The 26,128-nt window shown below is 42.7% G+C and overlaps 1 protein-coding gene and 1 pseudogene across 5 annotated transcripts in view; one reads left to right on the plus strand and one right to left on the minus strand.

The window, feature by feature from the left end:
• The window catches only part of B4GALT4 (beta-1,4-galactosyltransferase 4), a 42,002-nt gene extending 16,386 nt beyond the window's left edge, over positions 1-25,616 (minus strand). The window contains exons 1-3 of one of the 5 annotated variants that reach the window (XM_053918406.2): positions 25,521-25,608; positions 14,775-14,882; positions 2,973-3,371 (exon numbers count right to left, since the gene is read on the minus strand). In XM_053918406.2, the coding sequence (XP_053774381.1) occupies positions 2,973-3,225 (253 nt within the window). In that variant the 5' untranslated portion in view covers positions 3,226-3,371; positions 14,775-14,882; positions 25,521-25,608. The other 4 variants (XM_024578200.3, XM_024578201.2, XM_053918405.1 and 1 more) reach the window with 4 other exon arrangements.
• LOC112320473 (F-box/WD repeat-containing protein 11-like) lies at positions 4,572-13,837 on the plus strand (annotated as a pseudogene).
• Positions 25,617-26,128: the final 512 nt, after the last annotated feature.

A 26,128-nucleotide genomic window follows, 5' to 3' on the forward strand; every position in this document is an offset into this window, starting at 1 on the left:
TCTGTGGGCTGCAATGTTGATGCCCGCCACCCTCGTGACATCATAGATGACAACAGTGGTGCAGAGGAATGGCCGGCTACTTAAGAACTACTTAAGGAAAATGTTTCAATTAAAGATCATTTGACAACCAAAAAAGGAAAAGAAAAGAAAAGAAAGAAATGCATTCTGTCCCAATGGCCCTGGTGAAAAGCAGAGGTCAGGACTAGACTAACTTTAAATGTGCTCTATCCTTTGTTTCTGTCTTAAAACCCCAAAGGAGGGTAAAGCCTCTTAAAAAATCAAGAGCATTCCACCCTTGCTGCTGTGGCTCATTGGATTGAGCACTGGCCTGTGAACTAACTGAAAGGTTGCTGGTTCAATTTCCAATCAGGGCACATGCCTGGGTTGCAGGCCAGGTCCCCGGTTGAGGGCCTTATGAGAGGCAACCAATACTTCTCACACACTGATGTTTATCTCTTCTCTCCCTCTCTTTCTCCCTCTCTCTGAAAGTAAATAAATAAAATCTTTTTTAAAAAATCAAGAGCATAGCTATCCACTAGAGCTAGCCTCACTCCCTAACCCAGCAGTGACAGGAACAGGCACGTGCAACACGGCCAGAAGTGTCCACTGTGCCACAGTAGCCGCAGACATTGGCTCTGCGAGTCAGGATGCAGCCTGACAAAGCCCAGGAGCCGTCCATGGTAACCAAACTCATGTAAGGCTTTAAAGACCGGGCTGAAGCCACTGACCTTTCTCTTGGATCTGAATTAACAGGGAATACTGACTAGTAAGAAAGGAGGCAGAGCTCAGTTAGGGCACTGAGCCACACCTTGTGAAAAGTCCATAGACCATGGTCAGGCTGTAAAATCTCAAGTTGTTTGCAAGCGGTGCTATCCTCTTCTGAGCAAAGTAATTGCAGGCCCTTCCTGTGTATGTCATGGTACCTTGCCTCAGGTGACCATCACCTACCATGGCTGTGGCTGCTGAGACCAGGCTCTACTGTCCATGAAGTAAAGGACTCTGCCCAAAAGCACCAAGGGAAAGGAACTGTTTACAGCCACCTAGAGAAAGTAACTGGCTTACAAGAAAGAGTCTTCCCTGAGGTTTCTGCACGTGAGACATAGAGATAGCAAGGCAGCAATGCCCTAAAAACAAACACCAAGAAAAGGAGTAATGTGAAAGGCAATCTGTTAGAGCTGCTGCCAAGCCACAGAACTGCTGGGAGAGCATGACGGTGTGGCTGTTCAGGTGGTTTCCTGTGCAACTTGTTAATAAGCCCCATCATCCCAGTTAACCATCTACGCCTCTGTTCTGGGCCCCTGAAAGAGCCCCGTGCAACAGCCTGCTATAGACCAGTCCCCCTCCTCGCTTCCTCGCCGCCGTGACTTTTCGCAGCCCTAACCTCCCAGGACCTGTTTCCATGTCTCTACCTGTCTCCCTACCACCTCATGACATCCCCTCAAGTTTTGTTCCTTCTGGACCCTCTTCATGCATCACTAGTTACGTCACCCTCTTAATCGAGGTGCTTGTTCAATTCGTGTCACTGCCCATCTGTTTTTATAAATGCAGTTATTACTTCAATAAGTTGTAAGGGTTTTGAACAAGGAAGATAACACTGTCAGATTTGCATTTCAATAACTCATTTTCCCATCTCAACTTGTGTAATTTGTGAGCAGAATAATTCCCTCACACAATCAGGAATAGTTTGTTGTCTTTTCCATGACCAGGTAAAGAGGAGCAGTATGCCAATATGAGACTGGGACTCAGTTAGCAAAGCACGTCTGCAGGTTTCTGTTAAGAGCAAAAAGCCTCCAAAGACCCAGGGGGCCCCACAGAGTTAATTTAGTGTGCAGAGAGCCACCTCTGTAGGACCAGTGCAGACTGGAAAGGCTCACCTTGCCTTCATCCTGACTGCACGCTGTGCCCTGGGGAAGAAAGGCAAACACACGAACACCACACTGCGGTCAGCACAACAGAAACAGAGGCAGACACACAGGGAGTGTGAGGTTACCTCTGGGGCCGGCCCTGAGACCTTTTGGGGAGAGAAGTTATCTAAGCTAGACTATTGATGAATAAACAGGAGTCTGCCAGGCAGACATGAACTGAGGAAAGGCACTCTGGAAAAAGGGAACAATGTCCAGGCTCAGAGGAGTGTCTGGCAAACTACTGGCACTTTAATGTTCTGAAGAATCAGAAGTTTGATAAATAATATCGCAGTGGAGTTTTTCTAATTAATGTGTTAACTAAAACCAATTTACTGTTCACTGAACTTGAAAGGCAAGACATCAAAGGTGAATCATAACATACAAGATATTTAAGAAATAAACACTAAACACAACATTGAAGGACAGGCATAGTCGTGTCCCTCAACTGTATACTTTTGGCCAAGGGGATACTAACAGATGGGACACAAGTGGAGGCTTAAATGTGCTTGTGTTTCTCCACTTGTGGCCTGCAGGTACCAGGACAGAAACAAGCCCAGGTTAGCCCGTTGTGCCCAGGAGAAGGAAGACACATGGAGCAGGGCCACCAGCCGAGGCCACCTGACCCTGAGCTCATCCCACAGACTTGTGAGCTAAACAGCGCCCATCGGTGTATGTTGCTAAGACTTCTGTGGCTGGATAATAAACCCGGCTGTGTCCACATGGCAGAACACTCCACATCCACCGCATGGATACGGCTCACAAACCTAACACGGAACAATGGAAGTCAGACACAAAAGGGTATACACTGTATGTTTCCAAGTACGCAAAGCTGAAACACAGGGGAAATCTGTGGATGGTGTTAGAAACTTGAAATAACGGTAGTAACTGAAAGAAGTACGGGAACTTCCAGGGCTCCAGGAATATTCCATTTCTTAATTTACATACTGGCTGCACAGGTATGTTCATGAAGCTTAACCAAGCTGTACAGTTCTGGTTTTTGTACTTTCCTGTACATGTATCTAATAAAGTTTATGTAGCACTTGTAAAAAAGTAAAAAAAAATACTTACTGAGGTACGGAGAGACTGAAGGGCAGCTGTCAAGGTCTGCTTTTTTCACAGATGCTTCATTCATCAGAGTTTCTTTCTTCCCCAAAACCATGGCCTTCTTGAAACTAGCAATGAAATCCTTTGCTTTGGGAATCTCTTGAATAGCACCCACAAAATAGTTACTGGTGGCCCACCCAACCACTGTCAGGCATAAAGTAAAAAGCAGCAGTAATCGGAATTTGTAGGAAAGGTAGAAAGTCATGTGGAAGCCCATGTCTTTTATTACGTGAGCAAGACGTATCAGCCTGCCTCACTGCGGGCAGGGAGCTCCAAGTGCAACTGTTCCGATCCGAATGCACAACTGATGACGACTAAAGATGCAAAGCCTGCTTCTGCTCAGTAGTTCTGCTCCAACAGTCTCTGGAAGGCAATCACAAAGACAGGTTTCAAAAGAATATCCTATCCCGAAATAATTCACTTTGGCACAAACGGAAAACCTGTCCCCAACAGGTGCTGATGAACAGTAATGGGAGTTCTCCAAGCAGGGTTCAGAGATGAGACACTCAGAGATTTTAGAGGTAGAAGGTTCCAATCACATACGCATCAAAGGAGTTCTCCCTGGGTCATCACCCAGGATGTCTGTCACTTGAGAGAAAAGCCATGTCCAGATGTTGCACGGGGGAGAAAGCAGAGACTGGAAATATTTCCTTAGTTCTGAGCTGGGCACAGCCTAAAACACAGCCTTACAGTCCTCTTTCTGGTACAGCTTAAGAGAAGGTTAACAAGTAAAATCTTGTTATGGAAAATGAGACAAAAGCTCTTCTCTGTGGGAGCTAGAAAAATGTGTTGCTCAACAGGAGATGAAAAATCAAGGCTTTTCCCTACAAGGTGTTGGCATCAGGCACATCCCAACGGGTGGGGGAGGCAGGGGGAGAAACATAAGCAAGTGCTGACACAGGAGGCCACTCACCTGTAAGAATAAGAGGCAAAACTGTTTAAGGTCAAGGGTTCTGACTCAGACAGAAACTACAGCTCTACCACATACTGGCCATGAAACCTGGTCTTTTCTGTAAGATGGAGATAAATATAGTGCTCCCCACAGATGTTATTGCGCACTGGGTGCCTATATAGTGCTCCCCACAGATGTTATTGTGCACTGCATGCCTTAAAGCACAGGTGGCAAACACAAGGCCCGCAGGCCGAATCCAGCCTGGCACCTTGTTTCTACCCAGTGGCAGCGCCGAGCTCTCGCTTAACTGTTAAGGAGTAGTAACATTTATACAGTCCTAAAATTACATCCAGCCCTTTGAAGGCAACTGCGAGGCTGATGTGGACCCCGGTGAAAATGAGTTTGACACCCCTGAATTCCTACTATATTCATCCATCAAGTGTTAGCCCACCTCCTGACACACAGTAAGCGCCCATGATGACCATCACTGTTGATGTTGTTATATACTTTGACTTTAAGTAACTCCAGATTAGTGAGGGCCAACAGGTGGACACACTGGAGGTGGAGGCTGCCAGGACCATGACTCTATTATACTGTATTTCTCGCCGTCACTTGATAAATCGCCATGCTGATTTCACACTTCAGTATGACTCCATCTCTGAGAGGTAGCTATGCTCTTAGTTACGGACAAAAATCCAGTTTCTGAGGCCACACAGGAGAAGGCCCACTCAGCCCGTGGTGAGTGCACTACGGTGATGAAGGTGACGAAGGTGACTTAGTGAGTAGCAAAGCCCACACATCCTCTCTGTATCGCCGGAAGCACATCTCTCCTCTAATTCTAAACACGTTATCAGAAGAGTGCAGAAATGCTAAAGCCAGAGCACTGATAACCTCTATAGCCAAACATGCCCTCAATTAAATGAATAGAATGGAGTCGAAAATATTTTCTATGCTAAGTGACAACATGGAAATGCTTATGATGAAAACTTAAGTAACAAAAAAGAGAGAAAATAAACTATATTGCATGCCTGATTACCACTAAAATTACAGAAATAAGAAAACTCTAGAAAAATAAAATAGCCAGAACCCAGTAATAATTGTATCAGGAATATGGGATTGGCCAGGGGTGTATCTTTCTCTTCTCTTTTCAGAATTTTGTATGATATACTTCTGCTCTTTTATAATAAAAACAGTTTTTTTAAAAAATGATATGTGGGGGTATGGTAATTTATGATGAAAAACAAAAACAAAATCTTAGCGACTCTCAAGATGGCCTCATACTTACTGGAGTATTTCAAAAATTTAGCTCCAGGTTGTTTGAGGGAAACCTAGAAAGCATTTCTCTTTAGACACGATGTAACAAAAGGAGGTTAAGTTCCTGTCAAGCCCCAAGAGATGTGACCCACAAGCAATTAAGCAATATGGCTTGTTTTTAGTCTTGAAGGTACCCTAGGAAATAATAGCAATAACAGCTAAGAGCAATTTATTTGTGAATTTACTCTGTGCCATGCACTGGGGTTAAATCACTTGTTTTACCTTATTTAATTCTCATCTCAACCTCATGAGGTAAGAATTATTATTCTCTTCACTTTATAGAGAAGAAAATGAAGGTTTAGAGAGATTAAAAAATTTGCCCAAGACCATGCAAGCAGTAGTGGTGAAGCTGGGGTCTGAGCCCATGGGGTCAGCTCCAATGCCTGGGCCTCCGCCACACCCTTCACGTGAACACTTCAATCTTTCTTTGGGGCCTGGGTGCACCCAATACAAACCCTTGAAATATATAGGTTTTTTTGTTTTGGTTTGTTTTTGTTTTGCTTTGTTTTGCTTTGTTTGTTTTGTTTCAGCAGCATTCTACCTTTCTCCCACTTCCCCCAGTCCCTTTCCTTGGGCCTGTTTGTTCAAATGGCTTCCTGGAGTTCTCGTGTCTTACCTCCAGGTAAGTCTGCAGGTTCCTAGGGCCAATCAACCTCTATGGTCTTAATTGCAAGAAGCTTAAGTGCTAGGATGGGCAATAATTTTTTATTAAAATTTCAATCTTAGAAAATCTAGACTGGGAACAGTGGAGGAACAGTCCCCTGACAGGGAGCCTCACCTGCCTGAAGGGACTTCAATCACAGCGCTGCAGCAGAAGTGGAAAACACACACATCCATCCCCCCACCATTTTACAGGGGGCGGGACTGCGATTTAGAGATTTAAAAACCCACCCAAGTGATGAGCTTGGAATAATCATAGACCATGATTGTTGAACTGCAGCAGAAGGAATTTATCCAAAGGTAAGAAATTTGTTATAAAAGTAAGGAGCCACTCTTAATGAGTACTTAATAACTAGTCTTCATTGCTATCCCCACTTATTGAGACTATGTGGGATCCCGTTAAGAATAATCATTTCTCACTTCTTCCAGTCTTGGTGCTCTCCTCAAAACTGACTCTACAGGGAGCCGGTATGAAGGAAGCTCAAGTGCAAGGTCTACTTGGTCCTGTGAGTGAACGTCTAAGGTGTGACGATCTATAACACAATTGTCTTTGAAGACAGATCTCCTGCCCAGCCTGCTTTTCAGCTAAGTGAGTGAAGACACTCCCTTTAGGCATGTTTTCCCAGCTAGAAAACAGTTAAAAAAAAAACTTAAACCAGTTACTATAAGAATTTAATGAGATTACATACACAAACACACCTGGTACATTCCGAGGAACATACTTACTGCAAGGAGCAAATATTCCGAAGAAATACTTATTGACCATGATTATCAGTGTGATTCATGCTCGAAGTTTACCGGAATGCTAATCGAGACAGTGTTACCTCTGTAGTTACATACTAAAATACAGATGATTGTTATTTTCTATTTCTCTGTAATTTCCTGTTTTTCTTTCAATGAGTGTATATTATTTTTATAATTAAAAAAAAGAATTTATAAACAAAAGTTCTTTTTATGGCAGGTAACTCCTGGTTGGGGTTTAGGGAAAATGTTATCAGAATAAACTTATTTATAATAACATTTAAAAAACTGAAAGACCCTGAACTCTCTCTGGAGAGAGTTTTCTTTTTCAGTCAAAGCTGTCTTGAAATAAAGGGAATCGTGGCCACAGAGAACAAATTCAGGTAACAAGAAAGAGGTTATTTTAGGGCAAGACTCACCACCCTTTTCCTTTATAGAAATGTGCCCTAGAGTTAGTTCAAAATGATGTTTTCATAATTTTGTTTTTCCTCTTCTCAACTCAACCAGTCTTTCCTGAGCACTTGCTATTTTCAGGCACAGTGCTGGGCATACAAAGGGAATACGAAGGGAGCTGAGGTACAGTCCTTGCACTCCGAGTTTACTTCAATCCTGTCTCAGACGTTAATGTCTGTGATTTGTTTTCAAATAGGTTAGCCCAACTCGAAAGTGGGGAAATGATGAAACAAGATTGGCAAAATATTCAGAAGTACTGAAGGTAGGTAATTGTTACCTGAGGGTTCATTTTCTTTTTCTCTCTACTTTTGTATATGCTTGAAATTTTTTATAGTAATAAAAGAGATAAATGTAGTAAAGAAGACAAACTACAACAAAAGGTAAATCAGCATGAATGCTAAGTATCATTCGTGGAGAATCTCTACACACACAAATTTTGCACCACCATGTGGGGGGAGGGGGCACGGGCAGGACAAGAGGGGTTGCCCTATAAATATTTAGTAAGTACTTATCCACTAGGAAGAAAGGATATGGTCTCTATTTGGCTGCCACAGGTGCCAAAATAGCATTCTGATGTTTCTAAATCCACCTGGTAATCCTGAAGACACAAGGCATCTCACAGTGGGCATGATGTGGCTCCAGGTCTTACTCCCTTGGGTTTCTCTGGGGCAGCACCAGTGGAAAGGCTGGTAATTTGCTACTCCTTCCACTCCTGAAGAGTTCCTGAGGGCTATTTTGCACACGCTGTCCTACCTGCCTTGGGTCTCTGGTATTCATTCTCCCAATTATAGCTCCGTTACCTGGTTTCTGAGTAATCACTGCCCAGACACTAAAGAAGCAAGGGTTCCCTGGGAGGGGGGCAAGGGTGGGGTAGAAATGGTAGCCATTTATATGTACAAGTCATAATTTAAACTCAAAGACTAAGTTCCTAATGGGCAAAACTAGAAGCATTTGAGCAAGAAAATGATGGTATAGACAAAAATTTGTAAAACATCATATTCCTAACAGAGCAGGTCATGGTGGGCGGTCACACCTCAGGCCTGTAACTTCTTTAGTGAAAGGTTGTTAAGTAAGCCCTGTCCATTGTTCTTGTGCATCTAGGTTAACATACCTGTGAAATATCAGAAGTGATAGTCACAAAGGCCTCACCACCCTCAAGAGAGCCCATAATCTTAACCTGTAATCCAGTCCCCACCTTGCTTTCTCTCACCTTCATGTAATCTTCATTTCCTCCTTAATTTCAAATGCATAAAAGAAACTGCAAAACTGTTATTCTCCAAAGCATCTGAGATCTTGTTTCCTAGCACTTGTCAGTTTGGCTCAAATAAATTCTTATGAAAAGTCTCGGGGAACCAAGATGGCGGCGTAGGTAGACACACTGCGCCTCCTCGCACAACCAGAACTGACAGAGAATCGAACAACAAGGGGGACTGACACCAAGGAAATAGAAAATAATCATTCATCCAGACTGGCAGGAGGGGCGAAGACGGGCACCAGGGTGGAGAGGACTCGCGTGGCTGTGGCGGGACTGAGACTGGCGGAGTGTGGGACAAATGGTGCAGGCAGTCCGAGCACTAGCAGACCCTGCGGCCCCACATTTGCACAGATAAACCCAGAGGGTCGGACTCAGAGTGGCGGAGAGTGGGGCAGGCAGAGTGGCGGGTAGCACCCTGCGGCACCACATTCGCCCACAGATAAACCTGACGAATGGCGGGCAGCGAAGCAGACCGTGCAACCCAGGGCTCCAGCTCGGGGAAATAAAGCTTCAAACCTCTGATTGAAAGCGCCCCTGGGGGTTGGGGCGGCAGCAGGAAAGACTCCCAGCCTCACAGGAGAGGTTGTTGGAGAGACCCACAGGGGCCTAGAGTGTGCACAGGCCCACATACTCGGGAACCAGCACCAGAGTGGCCCAGTTTGATTGTGGGTATCGGAGTGAAAGATTGAAAGCCGGAGGACAGTGAGGCAGGCGCCATTGCTCCCACTCGGCCCCTCCCCCACGTACAGCGTCACAGCGCAGCTACCAGCATTACCCTGCCCCGGTGAACACCTAAGGCTCCGCCCCTTAAAGTAACAGACGCACCAAGACAAACAAACAAAAAATGGCCCAAATGACAGAACACTTCAAAGCTCCAGAAAAAATACAACTAAGCGAGGAAGAGATAGCCAACCTATCAGATGCACAGTTCAAAGCACTGGTTATCAATATGCTCACAGACTTGGTTGAATCTACTCGAAAACCAGATGAAAAAATGAAGCCTATGCTAAGAGAAACAAAGGAAAATGTACAGGGAACCAATAGTGATGAGAAGGAAACTGGGACTCAAATCAATGGTATGGACCAGAAGGAAGAAACAAACATCCAACCAGAAAAGAATGAAAAAACAAGAACTTGGAAAAATGAGGAGAGGCTTAGGAACCTCCAGGACACCTTGAAATGTTCCAACATCCGAATTATAAAGGTGCCAGAAGGAGAAGAGGAAGAACAAAAAATTGAAAACTTATTTGAACAAATAATGGAGAACTTCCCCGATCTGGCAAAGGAAATAGACTTCCAGGAAGTCCAGGAAGCTCAGAGAGTCCCAAAGAAGCTGGACCCAAGGAGGAACACAACAAGGCACATCATAATTACATTACCCAAGATTAAACGCAAGGACCTACATCCAAGATTACTGTATCCAGCAAAGCTATCATTTAGAATGGAAGGGAAGATAAAGTGCTTCTCAGATAAGGTCAAGTTAAAGAAGCTCATCATCACCAAGCCCTTATTATATGAAATGTTAAAGGGAGTTACCTAAGAAAAAGAAGATCAAAAATAGGAACAGTAAAAATGACAGCAAACTCACAGTTACTAACGGCCACACATAAAACAAAAACAAAAGCAAACTAGGCAAACAACTAGAACATGAGGGTTGTCAATAAGGGAGTTGGAGGGGGAGAAGGGGGTAAAGGTACAGAGAATAAGTAGCATAGATGATAGGTGGACAATAGACAGGGGGAGGGTAAAAATAGTGTAGGAAATGTAGAAGCCAAAGAACTTATAAGTATGACCCATGGACGTGAACTATGGGGGGGGGGGGAATGTGGGAGGGAGGGGGGTGGGCAGGATGGAGTGGAGTGGGGGGGGAAATGGGACAACTGTAATAGCATAATTAATAAATATATTTAAATTAAAAAAAAAAAAGAAAAGTCTCTATAGGTTTGGATGTTTCTTATGTTGACAATGGCATTGTATTGTAAGCTTCAGAATAAAATAAGTATCTGTGAGTCCACAATAATATAAATGATCAAATAAACATATCAATTCCTAGAGTTAACTTCCAATTAATAAGTATAGGAGACCATTCTGCGTGGCATGGGCCCAGCTCCCACTCAGAAAGGCCAGTGGAAAGCGAGGTCCGGCACACAGGACCCACACCCACAGATAGGTTCTCCCATGGGGAATCAGGCCTGCATTGTACCTAGGCCACTTCGAGACTTGCTTTTTGCTGAAACTCCCTCACCCTGAATTGAGGCAGCAAAGTTTACTGCGTATCTTTAAAGTAACTTCCTAAAATCTATGCTACACGTTCCAAGGACGAGTGTAAGCAGTTTAACCACTTTTCCCTTTACATTTGCAAATATCCTTCGTTTTTGATGTAATTAGCAACATCCTCTCCTTTGTTTTCTGTAAAAGGTAATCACCTAAAGCAAACCTGTGCATAGTAAATGAGGGCCATCCTCAATGTAAAGTGCCCATAAAAGCAATAAAAGACTGTCCAGGCAAGGTTTGGAGCACTCTCCCCTTGAGAGTGGCCCTGCCATCCCATTTCCTCCACAGGACTCGGTAGTCCATGTGAATTTGTCTCGTCTCAGCCACAACACAGGGATACTGCGGGCCAGTGACTGCATCAAATAAGGAAGCAGGAGATGAAAAAAATCACCATTAGGCAAACACCACTGTATTCATTAGTACACACAAGATCCACCAATAGGTGCTAAAATAAGTGGGTAAAAATTTGAGGATATACAGTTTGCATAGTCTCAAAATTTCTCCATTGGGATAATTATTAACTACAAAGGAAAAGACAGTTACCTTTATAGGGGAGAAACCTAGCAGATATCACCTTAACCAAGTGATCAAGGTTACTATCACCAGTGGTAAGACCTATTAAATTTCATGAATCAGTGATAATACTCTAATTGGTACTCTTGTGCAAAACTTTATTCTACAGTAACTAATTGGTACTCTTTAAGAGGGTCAAAATAATGAAAGACAAGGAAAAAAATTGAGGAACTATCTCAGACTGAAGGAGACTAAGGAGAAACAACTAAATGTAATTAGTAGGATCCTGGATTGAGTATGGAAATAGAAAATAAAAAATCATTAGCTTCCTAGAGGCAAGGCTGGCAACTAGAGTAGGGGCGATGACCACCTCTGCCTCTGCTGCTGCATGGAGCGTACGGGAGGCGGATGGGGGGCACTGGGATTAACACGGAGCCCTCCTAGGCAATTGAGGACAAGAGGATCAAGGGAGAGGATCCACCCTTCCATGGGCCCTTCCTTCCATTTCTTGGTGGCTGTCCTTTGCCACTGATGCCATGATGGGTGTATGGATTGCTTCCTGTCTTTCAACAGTTCCTGAAGTACATGTTTGGGATTTTGTTGAAGAAAGCTGGAAACAGAAAGAATCATGGAAGCTGCTTGACTGCTGTCTTTTCTCAGACTAGTCTTAAAGAGCATACCCCCAATTCATTCTGGATTGGTAGATATGAAGTACAAAATATTTTTTTATTTATTTCTTTTTAAATTTTATTTATTTTTAGGAAGGGAGGAGGGAGGGAGAGAGGGAGAAAAACATCGATGTGCAGTTGTCTCTCACATGCCCCCAACTAGGGACCTGGCCCACATCCAGGGCATGTGCCCTGACCCAGAATTGAACCAGTGACCTTTCAGCTTGCAGTGCTCAACCCACTGAGCCACACCAGTCAGGGCTGAAGTACAAAATATTTTCCAGATAAGTAATGGAACATCATCTATGGTCGTCTCCAGAAAAGAAGCCATCAGAAGGAAACTATCATAAAAGAAAAAAACTTGTGTATAAAATATCTTGACCAATGGTCTAATCAGATCAAGTGGAATTGGTGGAGCACCTGTTTCCCGCATGTATCATTACCAGTACGGACATATTACCTTGTACCTGGAGCCCACGCTGCATGAGGACTTCATTACCGCTTTACCAGAGCAAGGCTTAGATCACAGAGCAGCAACTACCTGCATGCCAGGTCTCTGTGTGCAGCAGAGCTTGTATGTGAAGGAGGACAGCAAGTGGTCTCTGAAGGAATGCTTTGGAAGAAGCTGATGGAATGAATGGTGCACACTGACCCTGTGGGGAAGCAACTTTCAGAAAGAAGAGGGTGGGATCAGTACCTGTTTAAAAACAAACCCACACATGGCCCTTGCAATTCATTTTACAGATTATATCCAAAGCTTTTGCAAGATATACAGACTATAGATTCTAACTGGTGATGTGGACCACACAACTTGCGGGGGGGATTCAGTGCCACTCTGAAAACAGTAAAGGCATCTACTGTTTGCACTATTATGATGAAAAAATTATCAGTGGCCCACGAGATAATTCTATTAAGATGTGGGATAAAACCAGCTTGGAATGTTTGAAAGTGTTAACACTGGCTCCTTTGTCTCCAAGGATAATGAACGTCCATTGTGACTAGGGCTTCAGACTCTACAGCAAGAGTCTGGGAGATTAACACGGGTGAAGCTCTGAACACGCTGATCCACCAGACGAGGCTGTACTGCACCTCTGCTTCAGCAATGGACTGATGGTGACCTGTTCCAAGGACCTCTCTATCGCTGTGTGGGACATGGCTTCTGCCAAACTGTTATCACTTTACTGTGTCCTGGTCAGCCACTGCGCTGCTGTCAGTGTAGTAGACTTTGATGATAAGAACGTCATGTCTGCCTCTAGTGACAGAACAATCAAAGTCTGAAGCACAAGTACCTGTGAATTTGTTCATATTCTGAACGGGCACAAGTGCGGCATTGCCTCTCTCCAGCTGGTTGTTAGTGGATCACCAGATAATACTATCAAACTACGGGATATTGAATGGTGCCAGTTTAAAGGATCTAGAGAGACATGAAGAATTGGTCCAATGCATCTGCTTTGGTAAGAAGAGGGTTGTCAGTGAGGCCTATGAAGGGAATACTAAAGTTTGGGACTTAAAAAGTTGCTCTCGACCCTCAAGGCTCAGCATTGTGTTTGTGCACATTGGTGGAACATTCCAGACATGTGTTTTGGCTACAGCTTGATGAACTGCAAATCATCAGCAGCTCTCATGATAACACTATTTTGATTTGGGATTTCTTAAATGCGTCTCCCAGTGCCCAGAATGAGACCTGTTCTCCTCCAGAGCATACACTTGCATCACCAGGTGATGCACTTTACCCCTTTCAGAGTTTCCTAGTCTTGAACTACTGGCTAGGTGGCCACCAGTGCCTAGGGGAGTTTTTCACAGCAAAGCTATGAGCTGGAATTGGTTCTAGACGCTGGGCAGATGCAAAACTGCCTAACTCTTCAAGTACCGGCATTTCTCACCTCCAATTTCATCCTCCACTTTGAGAATACCTTAGCTTCACTGACTTCAAGTAGACAGAAGCCCATTTCCTTCCTCCATTAGTGAAAAACATCAAATACTTCAAATGTACATTGTTCATATAAAAGTATGTTCTCCAGAAGTAAATCAACAATCAAAAGAAGACTTGGCATCTAATTTATATTGCTTTGCATTTTGGTCTGTTATTAACAAAGAGCATTCTTCTTCAGTGAAATGTTGGGTGCCAGCCCCCACCCCGAATGTCCAGGTCTTTCCTTTTCAGAAGTTAACATCCCCTCTTGACGGTGCACATCATTCTGAATTCTGACTTGCATCAGAAATATGTTAGACAATGGGAAAATTTCTCTGGGTTGTTTTAGTAAGTATTTTTTTTTTTTTTTGCATTACACTTCCTTTCTGTACCATTTCTTTCAATTTAAAGAACTATAACCCAGGTTATATTATTTCCAAACAGGTAATATAGCTCTTTGCTTTTTATTAACTGTTCTCTGTACCTCAACCATCTCCCAATATTTGGTAGTGTAACATCTTTACACACGTGTTTGCCTCCTAACTTAAATACTGTATCCGCATGTAGATATAATGTACATAGTAGTTTAATCTCAAGATGAAGTCAAGCCCTTCCCCTTCCCCATGCCTGAGACACTAGCACAGTGTGTGCCCCCACTTAGTACTGGGCTGGGCTCAAGAACCTGATCCCAGGGTTGATATGGAGTATCTGGAACCCTTCCTGCTGTATTCACATGGTGCTTTTATTTTGTCATTGTCATTGTGTTTGTGTGGTGTGTTTTTTATGGGAATCTTGTTTTAAAAGACACAGAATGCTTTTTAATATATTTTTTAAGGGTTTTATTTACTTTTAGACAGAGAGGAAGGGAGGGAAAAAGAGAGAGAAACATCAATGTGGAAAACATCTGTCACTTGTCTCTTGCACATGCCCCAACCAGGGACCTGGCCCTGATCCAGGCATGTGTCCTGAATAGAAATCAAACTGGCGACCTTTTACTTTGTGGGACGACACTCAGCCAACTAAGCCATACCAGTGAGGGCCAGGATGTCTTATTTGTTGTGCAGTATATACAACAGCAACGTACCTTTTGTTGTTCTTTTCCTCATAAGTACTCCTGAGTACTTACTAGTAGTCACTTCCCATAGTATTCATTTGACTTCACTGTCAATCATTATTCTGCGGGTTAGTAACCCTGGGGAGGGAAGAACAAGGCCCCATTGATTGAGTTTGCTGGCTCTAGAATTCACGTATCCTAGCCGTGTCAGGATATTAGCAGGCCTGCTTGTATGTTGGAGCCCATATACCAGGTCTGGCTTGTTCAGAGGCCCCTCTTGAGTGATGGGTATGCCTATGTGGTACAAAGACTCAAGCTCATGAATCCCATCCCTGTCATCTCTGGTATCACCTGCTGATGTGGCCCCGGAAGGTTCTCAGAGTTCCTGAGTGTTCAGCCGACCAAATGTGTGAATGATCTATCAAACTGACCATGTGGGGAAAGGACTTTGGCATCTGGTTGGCACTTCTTTTCCCTTGTTCAATACTAGGTTTTGATTGGCCCCTTGCTGTTGTCTCCAAAGATCAAGGAATGTCAGTAACATTTTAAAGGACCAATAAGAACTTCCTGTTAATGAAACCTCTTCCCATGGAAGCACATTCTGCTACTAACAGGAAGGTCCCTAGTCTCTGTTTTGTCCTTTGCACTGAGAAGAGTGTGGGGATGTGATTCGTTCATTGGGTTAGCTTTGCTTTTTCCTTTTTTAAAAAAAACACGTTCCTACATGTTACTAAATAATTTGTTTTTAAGAAGTTGAGTCTAAAAGTATAAAAAAATAGTCCTGGCCAGATAGCTCAGTTGGTTAGTGTTTGTCACAACACACCAAGGTTGCAGGTTTGATCCCCAGTGGGGACACATACAGAAATCAACCAATGACAACAAATCGATCTCAATCTCTCTCTCTCTCTCAAAAAAAAGAAGGAAGGAAGGAAGGAAGGGAGGGAGGGAGGGAGGGAGGGAGGGAGGGAGGGAGGGAGGAAGGAAGGAAGGAAGGAAGGAAGGAAGGAAGGAAGGAAGAAAAAGAAAGAAAGAAAGAAAGAAAGAAAAGGGTAACAAAATAGGCCTCCACTCGTAAGGCTGATGTTGTAAGCTTGACAGTAGTTGTGAAAGTGATTTAACTTTTGCCACTCTTCACCTTACAGTGTTACTACAAACTGGTTTGGAGAGTCCCAGGGAGGAGAGAAAATACAAGGGAGAAAGAAATTCTTCTGATTTAAGGGACTTTCTGTTGTCGTTTAATATAAAGTTCTTGTTCCTTGGGAAATCAAGGCATTTGAATATGCACACCACCTTTGAATAGTGTCTACTAAATTATAGCAGAGGGCTTTGGCACCCAAGGAATTCTGACTTTCTGGGAATAGAGTAGTAATTTGCAACTATAAATCACTGCTTTATTCGTGGTTTAAAGCACTGGGATAGTCTAATTTTAACTTGTTAATTAATAATGTTTGCCAATTATCTATTTGAAATAAATTTGTGTCTGAACAACTATCAAAACTATTAAATCGTACAGATATCATTCATGACAGCCTTGTACTACAGAATGCGCTGAATAAAAAAGTTGACCTTTGTCTAAAAAATTGCTCAGTGATGTCAACAAGTCAAGTATGAGTATTATGCAGTACATCTAATCTGCCTTCATGTAATTGTTACTTTAGCTACTAATTCAAAGCCAGTTCTCTTAATGAAGCGTTGTAATACTCTGAAAAAAAATATATCATTAGCAGAAAAACTGATGAAACTCAAATAAAGTCTGTAGTTAATTGTGCTGATAACTGAACCATGGTTATATAAGGGGTTACATTAAGGGAACTTGAGTGAATTCTCTGTATATTTTTGCAACTTGTCTCTAAGTCTAAAATTAATTAAAACTTAAAAAGTTAAAAAACAGTGGGAGACTGAGTATAATCCAACATACAGCAGTAAAATTAATTTCATTCTCACAGAGAATCACTGATTTTTGTATTCCTATGACCTGACACATAGCCAGTGCTGAATTTGGTAAATAATAAATTACTTTGTAGGATATTCTCATTAAAATACTTAAGGACACTACTAAAACAGATGAAATGCAAAAGAAGAGGAGGAGGACAACAATGATTAATAAGGAAAGGGGTAAATGAACTGGGTGTAAAATTACATTTTGGGAAGGTTTTAGAAAATGAAAAGGCTCCCCACCAGCCCCACCCCACCCCACCCCCTCCCCATGCTAGCTCCCTTCAGTTTACTAACGCCAGCACTTTCCTAAGGGTAGACAGTTCCATCTCTAATAAAGGGCACTTTCTTTTGGTCATGCCCACCACCTTCTGCTCCTCTGCCACTGAGCACTCCAACGCAGTGCCCCTCTTTCCTGACTCCAAGTAGTTCCTCTGAGCCTTCCTCCCTAAACCCACAGAGCACAAAGGAGCATCTGGGGAAGAGATACCAGATGATCCTGCATCGCCCACTTTACAGCAAGAGTTGTCATAAAACGGTCAGGTAACATGAAGTAAATTTAACAAGCGAAGGACTGAAACTGTTTTATGCAGTATAGGCTATGCAGCATAACAGAATTCATAGGAATTTCTAATAGGAGATTTTAATGGAGATTCAATGTGTACTTATGCGTCATTTTCAGCTATCCCAGAGAACCCTGCAGTGGGGTCAGAGTTCCCTTTCTGCAGTCATTAGGGACACCTCAATGAGAAGGTTTAAGAAGGTCTCAAGTAATGGGAAAAAAAGGACTGAAGTCACACAGAGCTGAGTTCAAATCTTAATAGACATATAAATGGCTTTGGACAAGTGACCCAAATTTGTGAGTGTCTTTTGCCATTAATGTAAAAAGCATTTTTCAAAGTGTGGTTCCAAGAATGCTTGTAATACCTAAAATAGAGGGAAATTTGTGAAAATTGCAGTTTCCTAGGCCTTATTCTCAGAGCAGCTGGGCCTCAGGAAAATGAATTTTTAACAAGCTCCTCAGGTTATTCTTATACGCATTAAAGTTTGAGAACCACTGAAATAAGAGAATGGGCCTGAAATGTTATAGATCCTTCAGAAACGTTAACTTTCCTTCTAATTAGGGAAAGCTATAAGGACATGTGAAAATTAGATTTCAAAAGTGCGTATCAATAACTTTTGACATCATCAACCAACATTACTAAAATAATGAAACTGAAAAGAATCAGTGTTACTATTAGGGAGCTGATTTTATTAACTATGCTTTCATTAAAATGGTGTTTTAAAAATTTAACTACATGAGGAAGTGTTCATAATAGCTGAGTGAAAAAAATATAAAAATGTACATAGAATATAATCCCAATTATGCTATATATGTGTGGTGTGCATGTCTTTTACATGTAAAATGCCAGAAATAATTACTGGTGGTTATTTCTTAATTACAGAATTAAGGAAATTTTGTTTCTTCTATATCCTCTAATTTTTCTAAAATGAGGTTTTATGATCATAAACTATTATTTTTTCAGGCAAGGTAACTCCATAATTTTCCTTTAAAATTTAGAGATGACACAACAGACGGGGAGTATAACTTTCGGTTACATAAATTTGGCAGCAATCCACTCGACCTTCAAATCTCAAAAAGCAAACAAACAAAAACCCTTAGAGGTTATCAATAATTTTCCATGCCAGAAAATCCTGTGGTCTCTGTATGAAATTACTATTCCTAAACTCCACCCCCAGAGAGTTTTATTTCAAAGGCTTGAGGCAAGGCCAGGGAATCCATATTTTCAAAGGGAAGCCAGGTTGGTTTGAGAAACCATTGTTCATTCATGGCTTAAAAAAAGAGAAGAAAACCACCACTGATATGCTTTGGATGTTTCCACTCCAAATAAAAGATCTTCAAGGGATGGTTAGTTCCGAAATCACTTGCATACCTCTCTGGAAAAAACACACATTAAATAACACTCAGTTTAATGTAGATACTAAATACTTATTCTATCAAGTGTCATATAAAATGTAATAATATAGTAAATCTAGTTTTATCCCCTCCCCCAAGATTATGTGGTCAAACAGTTCAGTACTTCTCTTTCACAGATGTTTTTGATCTGATCAAAGCATGGATCATGAAAGTTTTTGCAATTTCATGGGGTTTTTGAAAGGCCAACTCTGCTCCAGAAGATAAAATACCAAAAAGATAAATTATGGTCCAATACAGCATTATCTCCTCCCCCTAGAGCTACATTCCAACACTCCTGCCCAGACCAGGTGCCTAAAATCACCCTCCATTTCTCTTTTTAAGACCAGTTCCTTAATCGGAACCCTTAATCCTATTCTTTCCTAGTCAAGATTCCTTGATTTTCTTGCATTTTCAATATATTATTTTCTTTTCTTTAAATATTTAAAATTCAACAACGAAAAACTTTGCTCAACCCTCAAATTACAATCTTCTTCCTCCTCGTTTTCACCCCCAAACAGCTTAGAAAGGTCTCCCGTGCCCCGACCGCCTACGTGTCCTCCTGCCTCACCCACTCTCCAACACCTCAATCCGGCACACGCCCACCCGGTTGATAACTGCTGTCCTGAAGCTACCAACCCAAAAGCCTTTCCCTTCTCAGTCCCAATCCTCCACAACTTTTTTTTCCAAACCTAGGTTTAGCCCTTGTCTAATGGAAGACCCAATAAACGTCGACAGCGGTGGATGGAAGCAGAGCCTAAGGGCAGGTGTCTCAGAAGTACTTCCTTTTTAAATTCTTTTTCATTACACTTGATATTCAATATTATATTAGGTTCAGGTGTACAACATCGTAGTTAGGGTATAACTGACAAGTGATCCCCCTCCACCAGTCTAGTACCCACCCGGCACCATACATATTTATTACACTAGTATTGACTACATTCCCTAAGCTGTACATTACGTCCCCGTGACTTTCTAGTAACTACCAATTTGTACTAAGTACTTTAAAATCCAGATGGCTCTCACAACTCCTCCACCCCTGCAGGCCCCCAGGCTGGGGTCAACTGTCAACTCTCCAGGCAAAACTCTGGGGAAAGAGAACTCCAGTGAAGAAGGGACTTTTTCACATTGATGCTCCCGCTGGGAGAGAGGAGCTGTGGGGAGAGCCCAGAATCGTGAAGCCGGGCCTGGGAGAGAGAGTAAGGGGCCCCTGAATCTCTTCCTACCTGGCAGCTTCTCCGCCAGGCTCCCCGCCGGAGGCAGAGGGAGCGCCGCTGCGGCGCCCACACCTGAACGAAGCTTCGCGTCCAGCTCGGCCTCTGCAGGCTCCCGGCCCAGCCACTCGGGCCGAAGCAGGACAGCCCCACAGAGGCCGCGCCGCGCCAGCCTACGCGCCCCAGCCCTGGCTCGATCCCCGCTGCCCGGCGGGAGATGCCCACGCGCCTCCTGCTCCATTGGTGCCAAGGCCCGCCGTACTCACCCCAGACGCCTAGGTCAGCAGCGCCGGAAGAAAAAGGAGGCGGCGGGAACCGGCTGTGGGACACCCCCTGCCTCCCGAGCCCAGCTCCCGAGCGCCGGCTCCGCCCCCTGCCGGTCCTAGCCGTTGCTGTGGCACCGCCCTGGGGGCGGAGCAGCCCGTTCCGCAGCGGCCTGGCGCTCCCCGCCCCTTCCCCGCCCGCCCCCCCCACCCCAGTCAGAAAGGCGCTGAAGCGGGCACCCAGAGGGGAAAGGGGTGTTGGGCAGCTTGTCCCTTAAGTGATCTTAAAGCCTTGAGCCAATACTGCAGTAGATGCTGGGCTCCTCAATTCCATTCCAGAAATTGCTCACGAAACACTGGGAAGAAGAGCCGCGCCTGAGCCTCCCGCCTCAAGGCAAGACCGTGGAAGAGCACTGAAGAGTTTCAAGTGCCCTGTGCTGTAAGTACAAACAGTAGAAACCCGTTCTGGAGGAAACGTCCTTTATTTAGTCCCCCAGGATTCAAGCAAATACAAGTTCACAATTTTTTTTTTTTTAATCAGCAAGCACAAGAGGCCCCACATAAGTGTCAGTCAGCAGAACTAATACCCAACAGATTCAGACTCCCTCTCCCCCAAGGACATGGGAAATTAGAGTTGTCTAACACAATATAGAAGAGGCTTTTTTTCTTTTTGAAAATTTTAAAGAAAAAATAGGAACTCCCTAGAAATTACCAATTACAATGGGGATAGAGCACCATTACATTGGAGAAATCTGGCAGATACAACCTTTACCAAGTACTCAATTTAACCAATAGTATAATTTGGCATCACACATGAGGTGATGCTCTGAGGATATGACATTACCTTTATTGTATTTCTGCCAAAAATACACTTGCAGACACACAAATTAAGGGATATTGTACAAAATAATTGGCCCATACACTTCAAAAAATGTCAATGTCATGAAATACAAGAAAAGATGAACTGTTTCAGATTAAAGGACACTAGGACATTTGACATCTAAATTCCTGCATGGGAAAAAATTGCTACACAATATTGAGACAACTGGCTTTGAATATATACAGTGTGGTAGGTTAAAAATAGCCTTGAATTCTTCAACATTCCTCTCACTGAGAAATGGGGATATATTTCCCATCCTTTTTTTTTTTTTTCTTGTCCTCACCAGAGGACATATTTTTTTCATTGCTCCTAGAGAAAGGCAGGGAGAGAGAGAAACATCAGTGCAAAAGAGAAGCATTGATTGTTTGCCTCCCCAGTATGCCCAGACAGGGGCCTGGGCATGTCTGGACTGGGGATCACTGGTGTCCAGGCTGGAACAGAGAATCAACTGCAATCTAGCTATGTGCCCTGACTGGGAATCAAACCTGCAACCTGAGGATTCTCTAACTAACTGAACCACAGGGCCAGGGCTATCCTGTCTGTTTAAATTTGAGCTGGCCTGTGACTGCTTTGACAAATGAAGTAAAGTGGAAGTGAAGCTATGCCAATTTTGAATTCAACCTTTAAGAAGCAGTTTCTGCTTCCTCTTCCACTACACTTTGTCAAAGCAATCACTTGGCAGCCCAGATTTAAAGGAGAAATACAGCCTCATTTCTCAGTGAGAGAAATGCCAAAGAATTCAAGATTATTTTTAATGTACAATACTATACATACACATTTCCAGTTGTTTCAATAATATACTTATAGCAACTTTTTTCAATCTAAGACCACACATAAAGAAACCTTTTTAATCTCTGTTATGGGTTGTATTCCCCTCGACCCACCCTACCACCACCGTTTATTGTTGAGGTCCTAACTCCCACTACCTCGGATTGTGACTATATTTGAAAACTGGGACTTTAAAGAGGTCATTAAGTTGAAATAGTGGTCCCTAATTCAATGTGACTGGAGTCTTTATAAAGAAGAGGAGATTAGGACACAAACAACACAGACAGAGGATGACCATATGAGGAAAAAGGAAAAGGTGGCCACCTGCAAGCCAAGGAAAGAGGCTTCATGACAAATCAAATCTGTTAACAACTTCATCCTGGACTTCTAGCCTCCAGAATTAAGAGGGGGGAAAAAACTCTTCTGTTGTTTAAGCCACAACCAGTCTGTGGTATTTTGTTATGTCAGCCTTAGCAAACTAATATTGTCTCTTTTAATCTGAAATAGTTCATCTTTCTTTGTCTTTCATGACACTGACATTTTTGAAGTGTACAAGCCAGTTGTTTTATAGAATATTCCTTACTCTGGGCTTGTCTGATAGTTTCCCCATGATTAAATTCCGAGTATGGACTTTGGGCAGAAATAAGACAAAGGTGATATTAAGTCCTCACATGTGATGTCAATTTGTATTATTGGTGATCCCAAGAATCACTTGTTTCCTGGCCAGGTGGCTCAGTTGGTTGGAGCATTGTGCTATATGCCAAAAGGTTCCAGGTTTGATCCCTGGTCGGAGCACATACGTAGGTTATGAGTTCAAGCCCCAGTCAGGGTGCCTGTGGGAGGCAACCGATCAATGTTTCTCTCTCACATCAGTGTTTCTCTCTCTCTCTCCAAAATCAGTAAACATATCTTCATCTGAAGATTGAAGGGGAAAAAACCTTTAAAAAACCCTAAAAATAAAGAATCACTTGTTCTTGGAACTGTGAGCCACCATGTTAAGAAGCCCAACTACACTGAGGCTGCCATGCTGTGAGAAAGCCCACGCTAGCCATTTGGAAAAACTAAGAGATGCCCAGCCTCCTCCCAACTGTTGCAGTCCTTAACCACTCAGAGTCACCCCAGGCGGAGGCTTCAGACTTCATAGAACAGATGTCATGAGCCCTCCCTGCCATACCTGAATTCCTGACCCACAGAATCATGAGATATAATAATAATAAATTGTTGTTTTAAGTCTCTAAGTTTGGGATCATTTGCTATATAGCAATAGATAATTAAAGAATAACATATCATATGATAATATATCAACATTAAATTTCTTGAATTTGGATGTTATGTTGTGGTTAATAAAAAAGTGACTTATTGAGAATTGTTTAACTAAGTATCACGATGTCTGCAATTTCTCCCAAATGATTTATTTAATGTGTGTGTGTGTATGAAAGAAAGAAAAAAGAGAAAAAATGTAGCAAAATGTTACAGTTGATGAATATAGACAAAGTGTATACAGGTGTTCCTTGAATAATTTTTACAAGTTTTCTAAGCCTTGAGATTTTTTTAAGTCGAAATTAAAAAGAGAGAAAGAATTAAATCTCAAAGAGGAAAAAGCAATAACTAGATTTCCCCTTCTGGTCAAGATGAAGTAACAGGGACCAGATGTACCATCCCAACTAAAACATATGGAAAAAAAAAAGACAAATATATAAAACAGTTTTCAAGATATTCTATATCAGGCAACAAAGAACAATGATCTCTGAGAAACAGGAAAAGAAAGATGGTGAATCTTACAATTGCCCCAGCTTACATGGCAAAAGTTTCCAAGCCATGGCAGAGCGAGGGAATCCTAAGACAGGCTAGCAGACTCCCTGAGTTGAGGAGACAGAACATAGAGTCCAGGGAGAAGAAAGCAGCTAGAGTTCACAGGATAGACTAACAGAGAAGACAGAATACCAGAGATCTGCAAAGAGTGCCCCCTCAATTATTTGTGATCAATGCATGCACATAAGGAAACTGTCCTACGCCAGGGAAAAGAACCATCTGTGAGGATTAGAGGGATAGTTCCTGTCTCTCGTGCTGGACTTGGAACAGTACTTATTTCCATCGGCCAGACTGGAAAAATTCAAAATTCACAAGACATTGATTGGATAGAGTGCTCAGGAAAGTCTTGCCTCACTAGTAGAGAAAAATTAACCCTGCAGTGAGCACTGCTCCAAATCTGCCTACTATATTGTAAAAGCAAGACCCAAAAGGACCAAACTGTATCCAAATCACTTGTGTCTTCCAGAAACAGTTAAAAATGATTTATAGAGCTACAAAAATATCCATCACCCAACAAGGTAAAATTCACAATGTCTGACATCAGAACAAAGTTTAACAGTTATAAAAGGAAGCAGGAAACCACAACTGAGAGTCAGAAAAACACAGCAGACAAATAGTCAGTCAAAAGTGGCCCAGAACCGACATATATATTAGAATTAACAGAGAAGAACATTAAGACAGTTACTATAATGGTATATTCAAAGTGTTAGAGACATAGAAGATATAAAGAAAGACCCAAATTGAACTTTTAGAGATGAAAGTAAAATGCATGGGACCAATAACATGTAAACCAGAAGCGGGTAGATATTCTATTGTAAGGTTCTTATACTACACATGTAGTGGTATGATACACTTCAAGGTAGACCATGCTAGATAAATGCATATACCATAAACCCTTGGCAACCACTAAAATAACAAATAAAGAATTATAACTAGTAGCAAAGGAGATAAAATCAAATCAAAGAAGAAATTCAATTAATCCAAAATAACGTAGAAAATGGGAAAGGGGAAAGCAAAAAAAGGGACAAATAGAAAATAAATAACAAGATGATATAGTCAAACTCTACCACATTAATAATCACATTAAATGTACAGGTATAAACACTTTGATTATAAGGCAGAGATTATCATATACATAAAGAAGCAAGACCCAACTATATGCTGCCTACAAAAATATAAAATAGAGACCTTAAAGATGGCAGTGAGATAGGTGGGAGTGGAGTCCATTTCCCCCTACACACAGGTGAAACACCTAGCCGATCTACTGAGGAATGAAGCGAACAGCCAACAGTACCCCAGTGTTTATGAAGATAGGAGACCAAAAAGTATAGAGGACACTGAAAAAACAGACGGTAAAGGGATTGCTTCAGGACAAAAAGGTCCCTAGGACCAGCGCAGGGACCAGGGTGACTGCAGCCCCAGGCCCATGGTTGCTGGGCCTGCTGCAGGACTTCTGGGAGAGCTGGGTTAACGACTCCCTCCCCTGCCAAACAAGTCTTGAGCAGCACCGAGAGAGACCTGGTTGCTTGAAGTTGCAGGGAGGGGAATAAGGACGAAGTGGTAAACACACAGAGACCGCGGGCACCGACTGGGGAAAGCTGAGAGTTGGGCCATCTGGAGCCTTGTCCCAGACAGTCCCCAGTCTAGCTGGAGACATGGGCTGTGGGAGAGGACAGGCCCTTCCTTGTGCGGAGGGAGCAGAGGGAGCAGCAGGATTGAGCAGGAGGATTTTCTCAAAAAGAAAAAGACCCTTGGGGGCACTTTGGGGAATTCTCCTGCAGCAGCAGCTCCAGTCTCCTCTCTGCCCAGCTGGCAGGGCCATACGGAGCGCCCACGGAGGTGTGTACCTGGGAGAGTGCAATTCAAGGGATCTGAGACCACGGGCACCAGGGAGAGTGCAAATCACGGAATGCCCCTGCACGCATCAGTAGCCCAGAGGAGGGTGAGTACCTGAACCTGTGGGTCCCAGGGGCCGGCTGGAGAACTGAGCCAGAGGCTGCCTGAGTGCTGGTCAGGAAGGGAGAAGAGCTGGGCTGGGGCTCCTGAGTTGGCTGCAGCCAAAAAGACCAGCAAAACTGGCTCGGCCAGTTTGAAACAAGCAGGCTTGTTTTTTTTTTCTTTTTAAAGTAATTCTTTATTATTTTATTGTTTTATCTTCTTTCTTTTAACACCTTCCTCTCCTGCTTTCTTGTTCTACTCCTTCTTTCTCTCCCTTTATATGGCTTCTTCCTTCCGTCTTTTTTTTTCTTTCTTTTTTAAATCCCTACAAGTGAGACAATAAAACCTGGAACTGTGAAAAGACCAGAGTTGGAACGAAAGAGGGGGCATCCCAACAGCTGAGACAGTGAAACAAATTTCACTTTGCTACTCCAGAGAACTTGCAAGTTATTGTATATTTGTATTATTATTTTTTCATTATTCTTATATCACTCATTTTATTAGTATTTTTGTATCTCTCTTCTTTCTGCTTAGTTTTCCTCACTTGAATGATTAATTTGCATTGTTTGACTGGTTTCCCCTTGTTCTCTCTTTCACAGTGTATTGTTAATTAACTGTCT

Source organism: Desmodus rotundus, chromosome 2, assembly GCF_022682495.2.
Source record: "Desmodus rotundus isolate HL8 chromosome 2, HLdesRot8A.1, whole genome shotgun sequence".
Lineage (NCBI taxonomy): Eukaryota > Metazoa > Chordata > Mammalia > Chiroptera > Phyllostomidae > Desmodus > Desmodus rotundus.